Consider the following 24,244-nt stretch of genomic DNA (forward strand, 5'->3'; position numbering starts at 1 on the left):
GTATGTGGACACATTTGTAGAATGAGGCGCCACTAACAAATGGATTTTGTAGGTGTTTGCACAGGATATTCTCTTTTCTTTTATTAACTAACATTTGGCCTGATTCAGTGGTTGAAGTTGCTTTCACTGCTGATTACATAGAAGCAGCAGCAATAGTACTAATATACAGCAGTAGGGGCGTCTCGCTCACATAGAAGCAGCAGCAATAGTACTAATATACAGCAGTAGGGGCGTCACGCTCACATAGAAGCAGCAGCAATAGTACTAATGTACAGCAGTAGGGGCGTCACGCTCACATAGAAGCAGCAGCAATAGTACTAATGTACAGCAGTAGGGGCGTCACGCTCACATAGAAGCAGCAGCAATAGTACTAATATACAGCAGTAGGGGCGTCACGCTCACATAGAAGCAGCAGCAATAGTACTAATGTACAGCAGTAGGGGCGTCACGCTCACATAGAAGCAGCAGCAATAGTACTAATGTACAGCAGTAGGGGCGTCACGCTCACATAGAAGCAGCAGCAATAGTACTAATGTACAGCAGTAGGGGCGTCACGCTCACATAGAAGCAGCAGCAATAGTACTAATGTACAGCAGTAGGGGCGTCACGCTCACATAGAAGCAGCAGCAATAGTACTAATGTACAGCAGTAGGGGCGTCACGCTCACATAGAAGCAGCAGCAATAGTACTAATGTACAGCAGTAGGGGCGTCACGCTCACACAGAAGCAGCAGCAATGGTACTAATGTACAGCAGTAGGGGCGTCACGCTCACATAGAAGCAGCAGCAATAGTACTAATGTACAGCAGTAGGGGCGTCACGCTCACACAGAAGCAGCAGCAATGGTACTAATGTACAGCAGTAGGGGCGTCACGCTCACATAGAAGCAGCAGCAATAGTACTAATGTACAGCAGTAGGGGCGTCACGCTCACATAGAAGCAGCAGCAATGGTACTAATGTACAGCAGTAGGGGCGTCACGCTCACATAGAAGCAGCAGCAATAGTACTAATGTACAGCAGTAAGGGCGTCACGCTCACATAGAAGCAGCAGCAATAGTACTAATGTACAGCAGTAGGGGCGTCACGCTCACATAGAAGCAGCAGCAATAGTACTAATGTACAGCAGTAGGGGCGTCACGCTCACATAGAAGCAGCAGCAATAGTACTAATGTACAGCAGTAGGGGCGTCACGCTCACATAGAAGCAGCAGCAATAGTACTAATGTACAGCAGTAGGGGCGTCACGCTCACATAGAAGCAGCAGCAATAGTACTAATGTACAGCAGTAGGGGCGTCACGCTCACATAGAAGCAGCAGCAATAGTACTAATGTACAGCAGTAGGGGCGTCACGCTCACACAGAAGCAGCAGCAATGGTACTAATGTACAGCAGTAGGGGCGTCACGCTCACATAGAAGCAGCAGCAATAGTACTAATGTACAGCAGTAGGGGCGTCACGCTCACACAGAAGCAGCAGCAATGGTACTAATGTACAGCAGTAGGGGCGTCACGCTCACATAGAAGCAGCAGCAATAGTACTAATGTACAGCAGTAGGGGCGTCACGCTCACATAGAAGCAGCAGCAATAGTACTAATGTACAGCAGTAGGGGCGTCACGCTCACATAGAAGCAGCAGCAATAGTACTAATGTACAGCAGTAAGGGCGTCACGCTCACATAGAAGCAGCAGCAATAGTACTAATGTACAGCAGTAGGGGCGTCACGCTCACATAGAAGCAGCAGCAATAGTACTAATGTACAGCAGTAGGGGCGTCACGCTCACATAGAAGCAGCAGCAATAGTACTAATGTACAGCAGTAGGGGCGTCACGCTCACATAGAAGCAGCAGCAATAGTACTAATGTACAGCAGTAGGGGCGTCACGCTCATATAGAAGCAGCAGCAATAGTACTAATATACAGCAGTAGGGGCGTCACGCTCACATAGAAGCAGCAGCAATAGTACTAATGTACAGCAGTAGGGGCGTCACGCTCACATAGAAGCAGCAGCAATAGTACTAATGTACAGCAGTAGGGGCGTCACGCTCACATAGAAGCAGCAGCAATAGTACTAATGTACAGCAGTAGGGGCGTCACGCTCACACAGAAGCAGCAGCAATGGTACTAATGTACAGCAGTAGGGGCGTCACGCTCACATAGAAGCAGCAGCAATAGTACTAATGTACAGCAGTAGGGGCGTCACGCTCACATAGAAGCAGCAGCAATAGTACTAATGTACAGCAGTAGGGGCGTCACGCTCACACAGAAGCAGCAGCAATGGTACTAATGTACAGCAGTAGGGGCGTCACGCTCATATAGAAGCAGCAGCAATAGTACTAATATACAGCAGTAGGGGCGTCACGCTCACATAGAAGCAGCAGCAATAGTACTAATGTACAGCAGTAGGGGCGTCACGCTCACATAGAAGCAGCAGCAATAGTACTAATGTACAGCAGTAGGGGCGTCACGCTCACATAGAAGCAGCAGCAATGGTACTAATGTACAGCAGTAGGGGCGTCACGCTCACATAGAAGCAGCAGCAATAGTACTAATGTACAGCAGTAGGGGCGTCACGCTCACATAGAAGCAGCAGCAATAGTACTAATGTACAGCAGTAGGGGCGTCACGCTCACACAGAAGCAGCAGCAATGGTACTAACCCGTGGTGTCGCACAAGCCACCCGCTGCAGTAGCTACCAGGAGGCCAGGAAATCTCTGTCCTCTGATGGGGATCCTGGCCTCTTCCCTCCCCCGCAGCAGCAGTGACAACGCCTCCGTTTTAAGAAATGGGGGCCATCACCGCCCCCTCCCTGCCCTCCAAACGGCAGCAGACTGTCAATCACTGACGCTCTACTGCCGTCCTGTGTCGCAGAACGGATCCTGCGCATGAGCAAAGTACCAATAATCGGTTCTCCCTCCACATCTGAGTCAGGCCCAATATTAGTTTTTCATATTATCCTTTCCAGTTGTTCTGTCTGCCATGTTGTGTTTGCATGTGATCAGCTTGTCATATAGTTTTAGTGCTGACTGTATGCGTTTATTTGGGATTTCAGGGCATACGGCCGAGTGACATGAAGGCCTGGCGCCAGCACTGGGATCATCAGCTATACAAGGCTCTCGAGCATCAGTATCAGATGGGCCTAGAGGCACTAAATGAAAATCTCCCAGAAATCGCCATTGATCTAACCTTTAAGTAAGAGGCTTGTTATTTACCGTTCTAGATGCAGAAATAGCAGATGACGCTGATAGTAATCACTGATGGCAATTCTTTCCTACAGGCAGGGAAGATTACAGTTTAAACCTCCCTATGAAGAAATCCGGGCCAAGTATTACAGGGATATGAAAAGGTTTATTTCTATTCCGCACCAGTTCAGAGGGCTGAGCCAGCCTGGGGAAGAGCCCATCTTCTCCGTGATGCCTGAGAGGAATGCAAACGGCTTCATCACCGTGTTCAGTAAAGCAGAGGATTTGTTCAGAAGGTTATCCGCTGCCAAGGATCAATTCAAGGTGCGCTCTGCATTTCAATGGGTTATTCCTGGTATAAACAGCTGTACACGCAGCGCACACGTACCATACATTTCCAGGACTGGCAGCAATTAGGCCGCTGTTACTTGACTTTCTGTCTATTTGGAGCCAGTAGCATCACGTGTATGACACAGCGAAGTATAAGCAGCAGTGTCAAGGGTTTCTCTGCTGTGGTTGCAAAATTGTCTCGGGACAGTGGCGATTTGTGACCTGAGCCGCCGTACTAGAGCGCAGCCACAGTTACTAGAAAACGGCAGGTTGGAAATCGTCCTCCATTGTGTGAGGCTGAAATATTACTTATGTACATTGTGAATAAATAGCAGAATCAGAATCCCGCACCTGATTACATTTGGCCCATAGTTGTCTACAATGAGGTTACACTTGTATATATTTCTTTTTCATCCACTAGGGGTCACTGGAGTACTCTTGGGATATGGACGGGCTTCCGTAGGAAACAGCACTGAATATTTAAATTAGTAACACTCCACCCCTCCATATCCCTGGTCACTACCCAGTGTTTTTTCTGTGCTGAACGTGGTAGCAGCTTAATACCTGAAGTCACGGTTTTGTTGAAGAAACTTTTATTTTTATTTTTAATTTTTCTACTATTTGTACACATCCCTTTCCCCCTTCCAAAAGGCAGGGTCAGGGATAGTGCAGCTGCTGATAGCAGCACGGGCGTGTCGGGCCTCTCTGAAAGAGCTCCCTCACAGCCCTCACATCCTCCTGCACTGGCTGGCCGGCGCTTACTGAAAAGCCCCGTCGGAGCCTCCGCACGTCTGCAGGAGTAAGGTATGTGAAACGGGGCGGTCAGCTCCCGCTGCCGCCCCGACGTGTGGGGACATAGTGTTTGATGACGCGCTAGCTCTCCCCTCTCAGGCGGCTCAGGCGCCCGCACGTTCGGCCACAGACCTCCGTGCAGGCACCGCGGCTCTCCCCGCTCAGGCGCCCGCACGTTCGGCCACAGACCTCCGTGCAGGCACCGCAGATCTCCCCGCTCAGGCTCCGTGCAGGCACCGCTGATCGACAGGCCGCCGCCCGCCGCAGCGCTAACTTGATTAGCTGACGCTATTATACAGGAGCCCACCGCTGGGAAACACGAGGCACATAGCGCTCTACGATACCCGCTGGGGGCCCACACGCTGCGCTGCCGCGGTAATAAGCTAAAAGAGCAGGCAGCCTTTACATGGGGGACAATAATAATAAGCAGCAGAGGAATGTTACAGTATAATCAGTGAATGTAACAGCACTGTGATTATATGTATAAGTATAACATGGCAGCCATTTTTAACATGCTTCCTGTGTCTTCCTCTGTGATTCCAGAAGATTCCTGTCTTACATCTCTACACCACCGGAGGCACAGGGGTGTTAGTGGGAATTTGGGATCAAATTTCATAGTACTGGCCACGTGTACTACACTTGGCCAGATTTATATACAGAGACACCTTACTGCTATTTTACTGAGTCGTGCAAGTGTCTGTTTTTTGTGTATTGTATTGTCTGTCGCCATAATGAGTAAGGCACCAGCAAAAACTAAAAAGCATATTTGCAAAGGATCTGCCACATGTAAAGTATGTTTTGTGGATTCCGTTCAGAATACCATTTCTCCTCCTGTTTTACATCCAATTTCCTCACCGGACCCTCCGTGGGGTATGTTAGTAAATGTACTGGAGAGATTTCAGACAGAAATGACCGCGGCTCGTCTGGAACGAGAAACGTTAAGATCTGAGTCTAGGGTGAGACCGCCAGAACTACCGGAGGCGTCTCAACCTTGCGTACGGTCCAAATCCATTTTGGGCAAACGGGATAATTTTCATATGTCTTATGATTTTCCAGTGTCTGCTATGTTGCATTCTGACGATTCCATCCCAGACCTCACGGAACACGATGAGGGGGAGGAGGGCGAAGTGGAGTCAGATGGCGAGGATGTTAACAGTTCCGGCATTGATGATCTCATCAGAGCGGTACGGCAGTCGCTAAGGTTTCCTGAAGCTGAACAGCCTCTCACCAATGATCAGGTCGTATTTACTAAACGACGGAAGACGCCAGTAAGTTTTCCTGTGTCGGATTCTCTAAATCAGATGTTAGTAGAAACAAGACAGAATCCAGATAAACGGTTTTCTATACCTCGCAGATTTAAGTCTAGTTATCCTTTTCCAGACTCGGTAACGTGTACATGGGAGAATCCACCAATAGTTGATTCTTCAGTGTCAAAGCTTACCAAGAAATTAACCATACCAGTGCCAGCAGCTACTACGCTTAAAGATCCTTCAGATCGCAAGATAGAAACTATGCTAAAAAGCATGTATGTAGCAGCAGGTGTGATGCTAAGACCTGGATTGGTTGGCATTTGGGTAACTAAGGCGCTCATAATATGGCTTACAGAACTCAAATCTGTTTTACAGGACGAAAACCAGATAATTCAGGTAAATCAAATGATTGAGGCTGTAGAGTATCTCTGTACAGCGTCCACTGACGTCTGTCAGCTCACTTCTCGTATTTCATCTTCGCTAGTTACGGCACGAAGAGCACTCTACCTGCGTACTTATCAGGCGGAGGCAGAGGTCAAACGAAGTATAGAGGCGTTGCCTTACGATGGCAAGAAGTTGTTTGGGCCAGAATTGGACGCATGGATTAAGGAGGCTACGGGAGGTAAGTCTGTGTTCTTACCATTGCCTCCACCTGCGCCAAGAAGAAGGTACGCTGGACCTTCGTTCAGATCCTTTAGACCTCAGCCCTTTCGAGGACGTGGCAGAGGATCAGCCACGCCTGCTAGACGTGGTCGAGGACGTGGTTTCCATCAAACCAACACAACTCGCCAAGACGCTAAGGTTACCGACAAGCCAGTGGCATGACGGGTTACCAGCCCATCTCGGTTCTCCAATTGTGGGAGCACGCCTTCAGACGTTCCAGGGGGCGTGGTTCCGCACATCCGCGGAGGGCTGGATTCGCAATTTAGTGTTAAAAGGTTACAAAATAGAGTTCGACTGTCTGCCGCCTCTGCGGTTTTTCAAGACAGGCTTGCCTCTGTCGGACGACAAGAGGACAGTTTTGCAAATTGCCATTCAGTCCTTACTGGATTCGGCAGTGTTGATTCTAGTCCCTGTACACCAACAGGGTCAGGGTTATTATTCAAGTCTATTTGTGGTCCCGAAGCCGGATGGCTCAGTCAGACCAATATTGAACTTAAAGGGCCTCAATCAGTACGTAACTTACTACAGATTCAAAATGGAGTCTCTACGTTCGGTGATTGCGGGGTTAGAGACCAAGGAATTTCTGATTGCGCTAGACCTCAAGGATGCGTACTTACACATTCCAATTTGGCAGCCTCATCAGAAATTCTTACGATTTGCAATACGCCAGATCCATTACCAGTTTCAGGCTCTGCCGTTTGGCCTGTCATCAGCGCCTCGGGTATTCACCAAAGTAATGTCGGTGATGATAGCTCACCTCAGATCCCTGGGAGTGACAATAGTTCCGTATTTAGACGATCTGCTCATCAAAGCTCCGTCTCAACAGATACTTACCCAACATGCGCTGCTAACTTACAATGTACTGGTTCACCACGGTTGGATTGTAAATTTCAAGAAATCACATCTGATTCCGTCTCAACGCCTTCAGTTCCTAGGTATGATTCTCGATACGGTCAATCAAAGGATTTACCTACCACAACAAAAAGTACAAATGCTACGCCATCTAGTACAATTAGTACTCAAACCACGCACAGTGTCGGTACACTTGTGCATTCGCCTGTTAGGCACAATGGTGGCAGCTTTCGAGGCGCTTCAGTTCGGGAGATTTCACTCTCGTCCATTTCAGCTGAACGTGCTTGCCCAGTGGTCGGGCTCGCATCTGCAGATTCACCACAGAGTGAGGTTGTCACCAATAGCAAGAGTTTCTCTGCTATGGTGGCTCATGGAACACAATTTAACCGCAGGAAGACGGTTCGGAGTTTGCAATTGGATAATTCTAACTACGGACGCCAGTCTCAGAGGTTGGGGAGCGGTCATTCAAAATTGTCAGCTCCAGGGTCTCTGGGCGGATCACGAGAAATTGCTGTCGATAAATGTTCTAGAACTCCGCGCAATTTTCAATGCGCTACGACAAGCAGTGCACATGATTCGCTCTCAGCCTGTCCAAGTGCAATCGGACAATGCGACGGCGGTCGCATACATCAACAAACAAGGAGGAACGAGAAGCCGCATGGCAATGCGGGAAGTAGCTCGAATCCTCAATTGGGCGGAATGCCACCAGGTGATATTGTCGGCCGTGTTCATTCCGGGAGTGGACAACTGGGAAGCGGATTATCTCAGTCGTCGGGATTTTCACCCAGGCGAATGGTCATTAAATCCAGAAGTGTTTCACATGTTGGTTCAGCGATGGGGTTATCCTCAGGTGGACCTGATGGCATCTCGACACAATCATCAAACGCTCCAGTATGTGTCCAGAACAAGAGATCCAAAGGCAGTCGCGGTGGATGCTCTCACTGTCGCGTGGCCGTACAGTCTTGTGTATCTGTTTCCACCGTTTCCGCTGCTCCCTCTGGTGCTAAAACGGATCAAAAGAGAGTCGCTCACAGTCATACTAGTGGCGCCGCATTGGCCTCGGAGAGCTTGGTTCTCGGATCTTCGAGGATTACTCGCAGACGATCCGTGGCCGCTCCCGATACGTCCAGACCTGTTACAACAGGGTCCGTTTCTTTACCCCGATTTAGCGCGGCTGCGTTTGACGGGGTGGCTGTTGAGACCGCCCTCTTAAAAAGAGAGGGCATGCCAGATTCAGTTATACCAACCATGTTACGAGCTAGGAAGCCGGTTACGGCAGCTCATTATTACAGAATATGGCGTGCCTATATAGGTTGGTGTGAAGCTCGGAAATTTCCGACATCAGCTTTCAAGTTATGCCGCCTTTTGTTGTTTCTACAAACAGGGTTAGATGGAGGATTGCGTTTATCTACACTAAAGGTGCAGGTATCTGCTTTGTCAATTTACTTTCAAAGACGATTGGCTCTATTGCCGTCTATACGCACTTTTCTGCAAGGTGTACTCAGGGTACAGCCTCCATTCATTCCACCTACAGCGCCATGGGACTTGAATCTGGTTTTGGAGTTCTTACAGTCTTCATATTTTGAACCCTTACAACAAGTGGATATAAAGTTTCTCACTTGGAAAACAATTTTTCTCTTAGCCTTAGCTTCGGCAAGGCGTGTTTCGGATTTGGGTGCCTTGTCATGCAAGCCACCGTATTTGGTGTTTCATGATGACAGAGCGGAACTTCGGACGAATCCCGCCTTCTTACCAAAGGTAGTGTCATCTTTTCACATCAATCAACCAATAGTAGTTCCTGTGTTGACAGCACATTCCGGAACTCTGGATGTGGTTCGCGCATTACGCGTTTATGTATCCCGAACGTCTTCAGTTCGTAAGACGGATACGTTATTTGTTCTCTATGATGCTGCCAAGATGGGTTGGCCAGCATCTAAACAAACTTTATCCAGATGGATAAAACTGACCATACGCCAGGCGTACCTTCATGCTAGGTTACAACCGCCTACGTCAGTAACCGCTCATTCCACACGTTCTGTGGGAACTTCATGGGCAGCTGGTCGTGGGGCTTCTGCGACACAGCTTTGCCGGGCGGCTACATGGTCTTCAGTGCACACGTTTGTGCGCTTTTACAAGTTTGATACTTTTGCGGCATCAGCATCTAGCTTTGGCCGCCTAGTGTTACAAGTGCCAAACAGCTCTCCCGCCCACGGGGGAAGCTTTGGTACGTCCCAAGAGTACTCCAGTGACCCCTAGTGGATGAAAAAGAAAATAGGATTTTGGTACTTACCAGGTAAATCCTTTTCTTTGAATCCATAGGGGGCACTGGACGCCCACCCAGAGCAGTTTTACCTACTTGTGGTTAGTTCTGAGGATCTTATGGTAACACACTTTCACCGACTGGTTCAAGTTACAAGTGCTGGTTAGGGTGTCAACTGTTAGTTGTCACTAACGTTATGTGTTAACTTCGTTATTGTCAGTTATGTTATATGTAATACTCCATTATTAACCTCTCTTAATTCCTGTTCGGCTCAGTAAAAAACACTGGGTAGTGACCAGGGATATGGAGGGGTGGAGTGTTACTAATTTAAATATTCAGTGCTGTTTCCTACGGAAGCCCGTCCATATCCCAAGAGTACTCCAGTGCCCCCTATGGATTCAAAGAAAAGGATTTACCTGGTAAGTACCAAAATCCTATTTTCCTTTTAAAAGATAATTGAAATTTTCGAATTTTATTGAAAGTGCAAATATGGACACAGACAATACAGTGAGAATAATAATATTCATTACAGTTGGAACGTAGGTGGGATATAACAAGCATAATGAGGGCGGTAACACTGTATAAGAAGAACAGCAATTAAGATTGTCTTGTATAATTATGGATCGGCAATAGAGTGGGGGATAAGCCCAGCATAAGGGCAAGCACAGGGCGGACAATGGGGGTCATTCTGACCCAATCGCAGGCTGCAGTTTATCGCAATCGGGTCAGAACTGAAGGCCGTCGGGCCGCTAGATCGCCTCTGCCTGATTGTCGTTTGGCCGCCGTTTTGTGGGCGCGGTCCGGCCAACGCAGACGTGACCGGACCGAGCGGGGGGCGGGCCGCAGCGGCTTCGTGACGTCACACGCAGCCGCTGTGGGCCGGGGAGCGATGAGTAGCTCCCGGCCAGCACGCTAAAGCTTGAAGTGCAAAGGCATCGCCGCTGTGTGATACCTTTGCACTTCTGCGGGGGGAAACCGGCACTGACATGCGGGGCGGGATAGCCCTGTGCTGGGTTTCCCCCCGCATGTCAGTGTGAATGATCGTAGCTGTGCTAAATTTAGCACAGCTACGACCATCTCGGAATGACCCCCAATGAGAGCAAAACCCTCAGATGGGCTCAGTGATACATGTGAGGTAGCGGGAATCTTGAATGTTTGAGGCAAAGGGGCTAATATGTATATGCCCTGTAATCCGGGAGAAAGGAGGAGAGTGAAGTAGGAGATGGTAAGAAAAAAAAGTGAAACGGAGCTGAACTAGGGAGGGCAAAAGAAGGGATGATGAGGAAGAAATAATATGAGCAGGAGAGCAAGCCAGGGGTGAAGAGGAGAGAAAGGGGATGGGTACAGTTTATACCCCTTTTCCACTAAAGTCACGGATCTGACCTGAGATTTGGAACACTGTACCAAGCCAGATCAGACCCGAGACATGACCCATTTTCCACTGTGGCACAGTGTCTTCTGGCCGGCGCTTGGAGATTACGTTATCTCCAAGCGCCTAGAAAACCGGCAGATCGGGACCCTCGGGGCATGCCCTAGGTCCTGTTAGGCCACGCCCCCAATTCAAAGCTGCCCACCCGTTTACACTACACCCTTACCCGGATCATTCCCTGGTCCAACCCAGGAAGCTACCCAGGCAGGATTCCCAGGTCACTTGTCCCAGGTTTTTTCGTAGGGAGCTGTTTCCACTACCAAAAAACCCAGGTCTATGCTCGCCCCCGTTCAAAAACCCGGGTGGAAAAGCGGTATTAATGAGGCCAGTAATGGCCACATTAGTTGTCCTATACTAAGGCCACCAAACTGTGTGGAACTTATTCAGGTTTGTCCTGTTTTTTTTTTTTGTCTTGACCAGTTCCAGTTATGAGTCAGGGTGTGCTGCATACAAATCTGGGCCAATGCATCGTATGATTTGTATGTTCCAATATAAATTGTGCATTGGTTAGGGAATACAGTTATTTCCATCAGTGGTTTATAGACCAGAATGTCAACCTGTCTGTAATAACCATGTTGTTCTTTAATTCTGTTAGTGGTGCCAGCTGAGCACATCTACTGCAACGTCCAGCAACCCAAAGTCTATTAACTTTCACTAGTGTGATTATTGCAGACTGCTACAAGCTCTGCTATAGGCTACAGCAGGACAGTGTTCATGAATAGGTCCCAATATTTACAAAGTATACTCCTTAATAGGCCGGATTTGGGGTGTGGATCATTAGGTCGACCCTAACTAGGTCGACGGTCATTAGATCGACCGCCATTGGTCGACAGTAACTTGGTCAACACCTGAAATAGGTTTTTACTTGTGTCGTATCTTCGTAAAGTTATCGGGAACCCCAATTAGTGCAAACATTTTTTTTTTTCATTTTTTTAAAACTCGTGTTGACTTTTTCATGTGTCGACCTACTGATCATGTCGGCCTGAAGACCTTGTAGACCTAATGCATGTTGACCAATAGTGGATGCATTGTGGATGGAAAATGCAGCAGCTGTAAGGATCAGTGATTGCTATGACGCACTGTCCTCTCTGTGCACATGACATTACAAGTCACAATCTACCCAGCTCGGTGCACTGCATCTCATAAACAGTTTCTTGTTCTGTCTTCTATTTAACTGAATGAATAATAGAGAAAAATCAAAGCCAAACCACCTGTTACCTGTTTGTTGCCAGGATTGGGTTGTAATCGGCCAAACTGACGTGGAATCCCTGATCGAAAGATATATACATGACGTGAGGGACTGGGAGAAAAACTTTAAAGCACTTAAAGTGAGGGGGAAAGACGCTGAACGCCTTCCAAGGTATTTTCATGTTGTCATTTCACTTTCTGTTATTGCTCCCTTATATGGCTCTATTTGCCTATTTATAAGGTTTGTATCTGGCAGAACGCGGGGGGGGGGGCTTACTTGTAGTTGTGATGCCACACCCACTTTCACAGGAACGCACGCGCATTGGGGGTAGGGGGGGAGAGCTCCTTCAGAGGTTTTATTTTCCGAAAAAGTAGCTCACACCCCAATTAAGGTTTCACAGACTGTCCGCTACACTGAAATGAGTGGTTGGTTTAATCTTAATAGTGAAGTGATAATCATCTTGCCTATACTGTATGAAAACTGTGATGTAGGAAAAGGGAGTCGTGTTTGTTCACGTATGTTTTTATTTTAAGAACTAACTTTTCTAGACATCTGAGGAATATTGGTGCATAGAAAATTGTCAGAAAAAAGGAGCATTTTAAGAATACAGATGTATCCCCATACACCTGGCCTCAATACGCCATTTGGCGTAAGACGCCTGGTGCGAGAGTGCCACGTCGAGATGTATTGCGTCTTTTTCGCTTAAATGTGCATCTTAATTGCAATGCAGTGTGACAAATCCTCTTCAAGAGATGGCAGTGATTGATATGTGACACTTGTACATCTGTGTGCCTCTGAGTCTGTGTATGAAGCACAGTGGAACTTGGCATGAATAAAAGCCATGGCTGCAGCATTGTAGCACTTTGTATACAGTCAGACTCGGTTGCACACAGATGTATAATTATGTAAGTGTCGCATACCAAATGAATCACTGCTGTCTCGTTTTGTGGTTCTGTTGCAGCTTATTACCGTTAACACGCTTATTTGAGCAAAAAGACATTGTATGAGCACACACCTGTAGTGCAGAAAAACCACATATTGTAAATGCTGTTCTTCCTAACGCATGGCAAACAGGTCTGATCTAGTCTATCAAAAGCCTCTGTACAAGGTGTAGGTTTTCTGTCACAGCCTTTCCTGCTCTGATAAACAGAGTGCCGATAGCCGCTTCCACATATAGCAGGAAGATGTACTTCCCACCCAACGCTAAATATGTCTCTCTGTCTTGTGTGTGTGATCCCTATAAATATGTATCTGTGTGTGATCCCTATTAATGTGCCTCTCTTTCTTCTGTGTGTGATCCCTATAAATATGCCGCTGTGTCTTCTGTATGCGATCCCTATAAATAATATGCCGCTGTGTCTTCTGTGTGCGATCCCTATAAATATGCCGCTGTGTCTTCTGTGTGCAATCCCTATAAATATGTGGCTGTGTCTGCTGTGTTTGATCCCTATAAATATGCTGCTGTGTTTTCTGTGTGTGATCCCTATAAATATTCCGCTGTGTCTTCTGTGTGATTCCTATAAATATGCTGCTGTGTTTTCTCTGTCCTCCATCTGGGGGACGCTGCGCCGTTACTTGTGGGTTAGAGGTGTGTGGTAGTGGAGATTGGCACAGAACTATCAAAAGCTGACTCCTCCCCCCTCTAACCCCTCCCATCTCCTTCCTGCTCAGCCCTGATCAGTTTTAGTTTTGTGCCTGTGGAGTACAGACACAGTTTTGATTTCTCTTTAGGAATTTTTTTTTTTTTTTTTTATTATTTCTTCTTTCACAAATACCTAGTCCCTGTTTACAGGTGACAGGTATAACAGTGGAAGGGGTTAGTATCCCATTCCAGACTGCTGCAGGGAGGCCACTATACCTTCGGTCACTGGGGCCTTCAGAGAGAGAAAGAGAGAAGACAGCAGCATCAGGTACTGGACAGCCACAATCTGTCATTGACAGTATTGGGCTGTCCCTATTTCCTATTATTAATGTCCCTATTTCCTGTTATTAATGGTGAATTTATTGGGACTACCAAACTCCTCCTCCCCTCCCTCCCCCCCCCCCCCCCCCCCCCCCCCCGAGCGCGCGATCACCCACAGACAGCACGGAGGCTGATCTGGGGTGAAATGTGAGGTGGAGGACTGTGTTAGGTCCGGGAGGGTGTTATTCACTCCCTGGACCGTTACTTGGCTGCCGTGACAACCGCTCTGTGTAGCGGCGCACGGGAGCCGAACTTCCGGTTTTTGACGAGATGAGAATGACGTCAGGCGGGCAGAGCCGTCTTCCCGCTCAGCTCTGCCCGCGCGCGCGCACGGCTGGTCACGGCGCCATCTTCTCTGCCTGCACACAGGGGACGCTGTGCTACGGAGGAGGATTACATACACAGGGGGATAAAAACCGCAAGTATAAAAGGGGGGGAGGGGGATCACAGTGTCTCCTCTAGTCTGGTGGCTAGAGCAGCATATTAACAAAGAGCAAGTCTAGTGGGTTGAATCTCAGATATTTTTTAACACAACTTGGGGGACATAGTTCACCAGAGTAAAGATGACCAGCAAGCCAGAGAAACCTACTAAGGGAAAAACAACCTCAGTGGTTTATTTCTCATGTTCACAATGTGGCACAAAGCTGGCTAAGGGGAGTGCTGACGCAGGGACCCTCTGTACATCATGCTCTGGTGCACCAGCGGCAGATCAGCAGGGCAGATCCACAGATCAGTCAATGCCCCCTTGGGTCAAGGCCATGGTGGACGCAATTTCAGATTTGCGTCAGTCAAGGTCGGAAGCAGCTTTGGCCCAGACTCAGGTGGAACCGCTGTGGGCCCAGAATATGGGAAAATGTCTCACTGATTTGACTCAGTCTGTAAATAAATTTGTAAGTTCGGCCAGTAGTTCGGCGGCTTCTAAGCGAACGCAGCCGTTACCCGCTATTGCATTTCCAGGAGAGGAGTTGGATACTCTGACATCTCCATTGGAAGAAGGGGAGGTAGATCCTGAAGGGGACGAAAATTCGGCTTGGGAAGATGAGGATTTATCTACTAATTCAGGTGTTAGGCTACTAATAGAAGCCATTCGTCAGACCCTTAATATTCAGGATGAGGCAGTAGCCGAGACTTCTTCCTCTTTCTTTAAACGACAGAAGAGACAGGTTACTGCGTTCCCTTCTTACTCGCACTTTGCGGATATTTTAAAAGAACCCTGGCTAAAACCGGATTCCCGTTTCCAGGCGCCTAAAAAGTTAAAGTTTCTATATCCTTTTACAGAAGAGGATACAACAATTTGGGAAACCGCCCCAAAGGTAGACGCCCCTATTTCGCATTTAGCAAAAGCTACGGTTATTCCGTCAGTACAGTCTGCGACTTTAAAAGACTCTACCGATAGGAAGATAGAAGCATTACTAAAATCTATGTTTTCCTTATCAGGTGTTTCTCTCCGTCCAGTTCTGGCGAGTGCCTGGGTGCTTAAAGCCGTTGATGAGTGGCTTGCACAGGTTGTATCTGGGATGCAGTCAGACGATCCGTCGGAGGCCATTCAATTAGCAGAACAGATTTCTGAGGCCCTTACTTACGTGGGTGAAGCATTATTGGATTCGGTGGCGCTACAGTCCCGTGTTTCTGCCTTAACAGTATCCGCAAGACGATCTCTTTGGCTTAGGGTTTGGAATGCTGATTCGGACTCAAAGCAGACCTTGACGGCAGTCCCTTTTGAAGGCGAATTTCTTTTTGGATCAGAGTTAAAGAAAATTATTTCAGATACTACGGGGGGAAAGAGCCCTTTCCTTCCGTCTGCTCCAAACAAACCAAAGCCTACAAGATTTCGGTCCTTTCGTACGCAGGGCAGAGGTAATTTCCAGTCCTTTCGACCCTTCTCCAGATTTCCACGAAGGGGATCATTCAGAGGTAGAGGAGCTCAGGCTACTCGCAGACCGTCCAGTAAGCCTGCCGACAAGCCTGAGGCATGACGCTTCGGGCCCTCTGGAGGGATCAATACAGGTTGGGGCTCGTTTACTTCACTTCAGGGAAGTGTGGCTCCTATCGAAACCGGATCGGTGGGTAATAGGGGTCATTTCCAGAGGATATATGTTGGATTTCGAAGAAGCAGTCCCAGCCCGACTAATTGTGACGCCTCTCCCAGACGACCCCTCCAGACGTCAGGCTCTCCTTCAGGCAACAGCAAAACTATTACAAAATGGAGTAATCCTTCCGGTCCCAGCTCCTCAGAGAGGTCGGGGCTTTTACTCGGGTCTTTTTCTCGTAGACAAGCCGGACGGTTCGTTTCGACCCATTCTAAATCTAAAAGCCCTCAATCCGTACCTTTCATCCCAGAAATTCAGGATGGAATCCATTCGCTCCATTATCGCAGCCATGGAGCCAGGGGAATATTTGGCTTCAATAGATATAAAGGACGCATACCTACATGTTCCAATTTGGACAGGACATCAATCACTTCTGAGATTTGCAGTAGGTCCGTGGCATTTTCAGTTTCGGGCCCTTCCCTTTGGTCTTTCTACGGCTCCCCGGGTGTTTACGAAGGTCCTGGGTCATGTCGTCGCAGTTCTCCGTTGCAAAGGGGTCAACATCACTCCATACTTGGACGACCTGTTGATCAAGGCCCCGTCACCGGAGATTCTCACTCAGAACCTGCGTCTAACGATAGAGACTCTACAGTCTTTCGGGTGGATAATCAATTTTCCAAAGTCATCTCTACTCCCGTCACAGAAAATGGTTTTTCTGGGTCTTCTATTCGACACCAACAGCCAGAAGGTGTTTCTTCCTACAGACAAGATTCAGGACTTACAAGCCAGAATCAGAACCTTGTTAAAATTGCCGGCAGTATCAGTCCTCAGATGCATGCAGGTACTGGGCAAGATGGTAGCCTCATTCGAGGCAGTTCCATACGCCAGATTCCACGCCCGACCTCTTCAAGCTCAGATTCTCCACTGTTGGACTCGGACGGATTCGCGCCTCGAACTGCAGTTGATACGCTTGTCGATAAGAACTCGTCAGTCGCTCTACTGGTGGCTTCACAGTCACAATCTGAGGAAGGGTGCGCCGTTCACGGTCTGGTCTTGGATGATGGTAACCACGGACGCAAGCCTCAGCGGTTGGGGAGCAGTGTTCCAGACTCATCATTTACAGGGGCGCTGGAGCAATCAAGAGTCAAAACTACAAATCAACATTCTGGAATTGAGAGCGATCCGGTATGCTCTCATTCGGATTCAGACCATGGTGCAGGGCCATCCAGTTCGGGTGCAATCCGACAATGCCACGGCAGTGGCTTACATCAACAAACAGGGAGGAACTCGCAGCTGGTCCGCAATGAGAGAGGTTGCTCAGATTCTCACGTGGGCGGAGCGTTGGATTCCCGTGATTTCAGCCATTCACATTCCGGGAGTCGAAAACTGGGAAGCAGACTTTTTGAGTCGTCACACGATTCATCCGGGAGAGTGGGAACTTCACCAGGAAGTGTTTCTTTCTCTAGTGGATCGCTGGGGAGTGCCAGAATTAGACCTGATGGCGTCACGGCTCAACAAAAAACTTCCGGTTTACGGATCAAGAACTCAGGATCCTCAAGCATTTCTGATCGATGCACTAACAGCTCCGTGGCAATTTCAGCTGGGTTACGTGTTCCCACCAATTCCACTGCTCCCACGTCTACTCCAACGCATTCGGCGAGAAGGCCTTGCAATAATTCTGGTGGCTCCGGATTGGCCACGCCGACAGTGGTACACTCTTCTAAACAGCATGGTCGTCGGAGACCCCTTTCGCCTCCCTCTGCGACCAGATCTTCTGCTTCAGGGACCTTGTCGCCACCCAGATTTAAATCGGCTGGCTTTGACGGCTTGGTTCTTGAATCCAACATTCTGAAGGCAAAGGGCCTTTCTCGTGCGGTTGTTCAGACAATGATTCGGGCTAGAAAGCCGGTGACTTCTGGCATTTACCATAGAGTATGGCGTATTTACATTGCTTGGTGCGAGAAAAGGAACTTGACTCCGCATTTGTTTAGACTTCCTCGCCTGCTCTCCTTTCTCCAGGAGGGTCTTGACAAGGGTTTAAAACTTTCTTCCCTGAAGGGTCAGGTTTCGGCCTTGTCGGTCCTTTTTCAAAAGAAATTAGCAATCATTCCAGAGGTTCAAACATTCCTGCAGGGAGTACTTCGAATTCAACCACCTTTTGTTCCTCCGATTCCTCCCTGGGATTTAAACTTGGTACTTAAGGCTCTTCAAAAGTCTCCATTTGAACCTCTAGAATCTGTGGAACTACGTTATCTAACACAAAAAGTTGTTTTTCTGTTGGCAATTGCCTCAGCTAGACGAGTGTCTGAGTTGGCGGCTCTTTCTTGCAGGCCACCCTTGTTAGTGTTTCATGAAAATCGGGTGGTGCTGCGGACAAAGCCTTCATTTCTTCCAAAGGTTGTTTCAGCATTCCATTTAAATCAGGACATCGTTCTTCCAGCTTTTAATCCGTCATCTTCTCAGGGGGAGGATTCCCATTTGGCTCTCTTGGATGTTGTTCGGGCCTTACGTATTTATTTGTCTCGCACGGAGGCTTTCCGTCGTACGGATTCCTTGCTGGTATTGATTGATGCTCCCAAACGAGGTTGGCCTGCCTCTAAGAACACTGTGGCCCGTTGGATAACTTCGGCCATCAGACAGGCTTACGTGTCCTCAAGCGTTTCGGTTCCTGACTCAATTAAGGCTCATTCGACTAGAGCAGTTGGAGCGTCTTGGGCTGTTCGCGGTGGTGCATCTGTTGAGCAACTATGCAGGGCGGCGACCTGGTCGTCAGTCCATACGTTCACAAAGTTTTACCGGTTTCATACTTTTAGTTTGGAGACTGCCTCTGTTGGGCGTCGTATTTTACAGACGGCTATGCCGTCAACGTCTCCCTCCTCTCATTAGCTTGCTTTGGGAAATCCCACAAGTAACGGCGCAGCGTCCCCCAGATGGAGGACAGAGAAATGGGGATTTTTGTTTACTTACCGTAAAATCTCTTTCTCTGAGTCCATCTGGGGGACGCTGCGATCCCTCCCATAGTTTGTCTGGTTTAATTGGTTAATTTTTTATTCTGGTCTATCTCCTTTGGCTTGGCTAAACGTTAACTGATCAGGGCTGAGCAGGAAGGAGATGGGAGGGGTTAGAGGGGGGAGGAGTCAGCTTTTGATAGTTCTGTGCCAATCTCCACTACCACACACCTCTAACCCACAAGTAACGGCGCAGCGTCCCCCAGATGGACTCAGAGAAAGAGATTTTACGGTAAGTAAACAAAAATCCCCATTTCTGTGTGTGATCCCTATAAATATGCTGTTGTGTCTTCTGTGTGTGATTCCTATTAATATGCCTCTGTCTTCTGTGTGTGATCCCTATAAATATGCATCTGTGTGTGATCCCTATTAATGTGCCTCTCTTTCTTCTGTGTGATCCCTATAAATATGCCGCTGTGTCTTCTGTGTGTGATCCCTATAAATATGCCGCTGTGTCTTCTGTGTGTGATACTCTCAAGTATCTGTCAGTGTGTAGAAGTAATGAACAAGGGAACAATTTGGATGTTATGCATAGTACTGAGAGAGGGGATTGCAGAGTTTTTAGTCTGTACTGTCTGTGCTGAATACATGAAAACAAGGAAGATAACATTAGCAGGACAGAGGGTGGAACATGAACAAATGTATGTTAAGCCCAGAAGTACAGTTGGATAGGTGGCCCGGTCGTTCTCAGTCATCCCAGGAACTTGTAGAAAATGTACTGAAGGTGGCTAATGTGAATTAATGCCCCTGCACTCGTTCCTTCCCTTTATTTTACCAGTGTTATAAAGATTGACTGCATGACCATTAATTGCAGTCCTGTGAAGGCGGTTATAGATGATCTCATTCAGAAGCTGTTTGATGCTCTTCTAATATCGTTAAAGAAATCTATCCAAGGTAAGTAAGAAAAATGCATCTGAATCCACAATGTCCCTTATTGTAAAATAACATGGTGTTACACCACCTAGGACATCCACGTGTTGTGTTTTAGTGGATAATAATTCTACTTTGTAGTCTTCATTTATTCATATTTGTGGAACTGTTGTAAGTTTAGAGGGCTATCTTTCCAATGTTGTGTCTGATGTCCCAGTTGCCATGTCACCAGTCCTAGTGCATGGGTTTCCTTTATGGGGTCGGGGAGGGGCTGGCGCCACGCCGCACAGTGTGAGCAGCCCGGCCATCCTGAGGATTACTCAGATGTCCTATGCTCACGCAGTTGGTCCTGGTCACTTTTTTAAGAAATAAACTGTCTAATGGCCCATACACACTTGACGAGAAAATGAGCGACGTCGTTCATTTCACCCCTCATCAACGACGTTGCTCATTATATCGTCAAGTGTGTATGCATCCGACGACCACCGATGCGCCGCCCGGCGGGACGTTAACGACCCTCGCTTATCTGTGGAGCATGTATGCTCAATTTCCACTATGGTCGTTACCGACCAGAGACGTCGTTGAATGTGTATGGTGTGAACGACCAACGACCAAGCCACTGTTCACCAGCCCTGTTCCCAGCTCATTATTTTAATAAACTGTTCAGCTTGGATGCTTCAACGATGAATGGTCTTTGGTCTTTGGTCGTTGGTCGTTGGTCTTTGGTCGTTGGTCTTTGGTCTTTGGTTGTTGGTAGTGTATGCTCATGTCGTTTGCTCAGCTGTTCAAGGGAAGTTCAAGGGAAGTTGTTAACGACGGTCGTTAACGACGTGTGCATCGTCAAGTGTGTATGGGCCTTAAGCTATCACATCGTTATCCATATCGCATATCTCACAGGGGTACATTCCATGACGGTAGGTACTAGTGGGATGTGCTGGTTTCCTCTCGTATGTATAAGAGTGAAATAACATACTGTATGTCCGCCACCCAGGCAGACCTCCATGTGACCCTTATCATGTCTGGCAGGTATAGGGTGCTGAGTACTGGAGGCAGTGCTGTATGCTGGAGGCATCGCAGAGTACTGGAGGCACAGCTGTTTTCTGGAGGAAGTTCTGCGTGCTGAAGGCAGCACTGTTTGCTGGAGGCAGTTCTGAGTGCTGGGGGTAGCGCTGTTTGCTGGAGGCAGTTCTGAGTGCTGGGGGTAGCGCTGTTTGCTGGAGGCAGTTCTGAGTGCTGGGGGTAGCGCTGTTCTCTGGAGGCAGTTCTGAGTACTAAAAGCAGCACTGTTTGCTGGAGGCAGCAAGGAGTACTGGAGACGGCCCTGTTTGCTGAAGGCAGCTCTGAGTACTGAAGGCATTGCAGAGTACTGGAGGCAGCACTATTTGCTGGAGGCATCGATGTTTGCTGGAGGCAGCATGGAGTGCTGAAGGCATCATAGAGTACTGGAGACAGCGCTGTTTGGTGAATGCATCGCGGAAATACTGGGGGCATCGCTGTTTGCTGGATATATGGCGGAGTACTAAAGGCAGAGCTGTTTGCTGGAGGCATCACGGGGTACTGGAGATAGAGCTGTTTGCTGGATGCATCGTGGAGGACTGGAGGCAGAACTGCTTGCTGGATGCATCGCGGAGTACTGGAGGCAGAACTGCTTGCTGGATGCATCGCGGAGAACTGGAGGCAGAACTGCTTGCTGGATGCATCGCGGAGTACTGGAGGCAGAACTGCTTGCTGGATGCATCGCGGAGAACTGGAGGCAGAACTGCTTGCTGGATGCATCGCGGAGAACTGGAGGTAGAACTGCTTGCCGGATGCATCGCGGAGTACTGGAGGCAGAACTGCTTGCTGGATGCATCGCGGAGTACTGGAGGCAGAACTGCTTGCCGGATGCATCGCGGAGAACTGGAGGCAGAACTGCTTGCTGGATGCATCGCGGAGAACTGGAGGCAGAACTGCTTGCCGGATGCATCGCGGAGTACTGGAGGCAGAACTGCTTGCTGGATGCATCGCGGAGTACTGGAGGCAGAACTGCTTGCTGGATGCATCGCGGAGAACTGGAGGCAGAACTGCTTGCTGGATGCATCGCGGAGAACTGGAGGCAGAACTGCTTGCCGGATGCATCGCGGAGTACTGGAGGCAGAGCTGTTTGTTGGAGACAGCTCTGAGTACTGAAGGCATTGTGGAGTACTGGAGGCAGAACTGTTTGCTGGATGTATCGCGGAGTACTGTAGGCAGAGCTGCTTGTTGGAGATAGCTCTGAGTACTGAAGAGTATGCGGAGTACTGGAGGCAGTGTTTGCTGGAGGCATTGCTGAGTACTGTACACAGCGCTGTTTGCTGGAGGCATCATGGAGTTCTGGAGGCAGAGCTGTTTTCTGAGGGCTGCGCTGTTTTCTGGAGTCAACACAAAGGGGTGCTAAGAGGAAGCAGGAGCGGCGTCGGAATGTGGTGAGGTGGGGCTCTATCACCCAGGATTCCCGCCAGCGGGACACTACAGCGTCAACATCGCCGACTTATAGTAAGGGTTCTGAGCCTCAGAAAGGAAGGACAGCGCGCAAGTAGCGCAGTAGCCAGGACAGAATATAACCGCTCCGGGGTGTTCTGCCGCGCAGCTCCGTCACACTCTCCGGAACCTGGATCCTTGACATCCAGTGCATGATGATATAGGCATATAACCAGTATAGTCAGCATCATTAATACCAGTGGTGAAATACAGGTGAAAGATGCTCCACTTACCAGCTGGCTGATTCCACCGTGCATAGGTGACGGGTGCACGGTTACGTATCACAGCTCTGCAGGCCTCACCCAGATGCAGGTGTTCCCGCTGTATGCTGATAGTACTCCTGACGCTGTCTGTGTCTCAGATGCTTGTATTGTATTGTATTGTATTGTATTGTTTAAATGTGATGAGTCTAACATGGCAGTTGCTATATCCACGCACACTATACCGGTACAGATAGTAGGGCCTGATTAAGGGTGCAGATGGCACTTCTGTGATCGCTTTTATTTTGGCTTTAATTGTGTCTTGGTGTACATTAATCTGTTCTTAAACCCAAACACACGTCTTTGACAAAAGCCCTGTACTGGTGCATTACCCAGAAGTACAATGGGGGTCATTCCGAGTTGTTCGCTCGCAAGCCGTTTTTAGCAGCTTTGCACACGCTAAGCCTACGCCTACTGGGAGTGAATCTTAGCATAGTAAAATTGCGAACGAAAGATTCGCAATATTGCGAGAAGACATCTCTGTGCAGTTTCTGAGTAGCTCCAGACTTACTCGGCATCTGCGATCAGTTCAGTGCTTGTCGTTCCTGGTTTGACGTCACAAACACACCCAGCGTTCGCCCAGCCACTCCTCCGTTTCTCCAGCCACTCCCGCGTTTTTCCCAGAAACGGTAGCGTTTTTCCCCACACGCCCATAAAACGGCCAGTTTCCGCCCAGAAACACCCACTTCCTGTCAATCACATTACGATCGCCTGAACGAAGAAAAAACCGTGAGTAAAATTCCTAACTTCATAGCAAATTTACTTGGCGCAGTCGCAGTGCGAACATTGCGCATGCGCACTAAGCGGAAAATCGCTGCGATGCGATGAAATTTACCGAGCGAACAACTCGGAATGACCCCCAATGAGAGCAGGAGTTGTGTCCCGGCAAAGATAATTTTGTGTATGCCACATTTTTTTTAAATTTTTTGTTCATTTCCTTGATATGCTGTGATAAGATATTATATTTAACAGGCCATAACTGCAGTTATTGTAATATTGTATTTATTTTTTTTAACTATAGTGCGTGACTACGCACCATATCCCTGGATACCCTTATCCATTAGGAATTTATCTAACCCAATCTTAAAGGTGTTGACTGAGTCCACCATTACTACTCTCTCAGGCAGGGAATTCCAAATACGTATTGTCCTTACTGTGAAAAAAACTTTTCTTCGCTTTGTTCGGAAACTTCTCTCCTCTAACCTAAGAGAGTGACCACGTGTCCTCTGTGCTGATCTTACCAAAAACAGGTCCCGCGCAAGCTCTGTGTATTGCCCCTTTATATATTTGTAAATGTTGATCATGTCCCCTCTTAGTCTCCTCGTTTCTAGTGTAAACATGCCTTTCCTCGTATTCCAGCGTCTCCATGCCTTTGCGCAGAGCACAGCAAAATGGGAAATTTGTATAGCTATTTCTTCAAATAAAGAACATAGGGCCTGATCCAGAAATAGATGCATATGTTGCTGTTGCTCCGTCTTTGTATGCCGACTTCTCAGATCCGCAGCGTCGGATCAACATTGCAACTATAGTTCACAGCATCGGACATATAAGTAAGCCTCTGGTTACTCAGGATGTCTGGTTAAAGCTACACTGCCGGGGCCAGTGAAACTGCTTCTCTGGCTTCGGAATGTTTCCATAACAGAGACGACACGCCTTTGTTTTGTGGAACGTT

At 48.2% G+C, this 24,244-nt stretch overlaps 1 protein-coding gene across 3 annotated transcripts in view; it reads left to right on the forward strand.

The window, feature by feature from the left end:
• Window positions 1–24,244, forward strand: part of DYNC2H1 (dynein cytoplasmic 2 heavy chain 1) — a 1,021,614-nt gene that overhangs the window by 155,811 nt on the left and 841,559 nt on the right. For all 3 annotated transcript variants that reach the window (XM_063951545.1, XM_063951543.1, XM_063951544.1), the window contains exons 16-19: window positions 3,048–3,187; window positions 3,273–3,501; window positions 11,986–12,113; window positions 19,722–19,837. In XM_063951545.1, the coding sequence (XP_063807615.1) occupies window positions 3,048–3,187; window positions 3,273–3,501; window positions 11,986–12,113; window positions 19,722–19,837 (613 nt within the window). The remainder of the gene's footprint in view (window positions 1–3,047; window positions 3,188–3,272; window positions 3,502–11,985; window positions 12,114–19,721; window positions 19,838–24,244) is intronic.

The sequence above is a fragment of the Pseudophryne corroboree genome, chromosome 2 (genome assembly GCF_028390025.1).
Source record: "Pseudophryne corroboree isolate aPseCor3 chromosome 2, aPseCor3.hap2, whole genome shotgun sequence".
In the NCBI taxonomy this organism is placed as follows: domain Eukaryota; kingdom Metazoa; phylum Chordata; class Amphibia; order Anura; family Myobatrachidae; genus Pseudophryne; species Pseudophryne corroboree.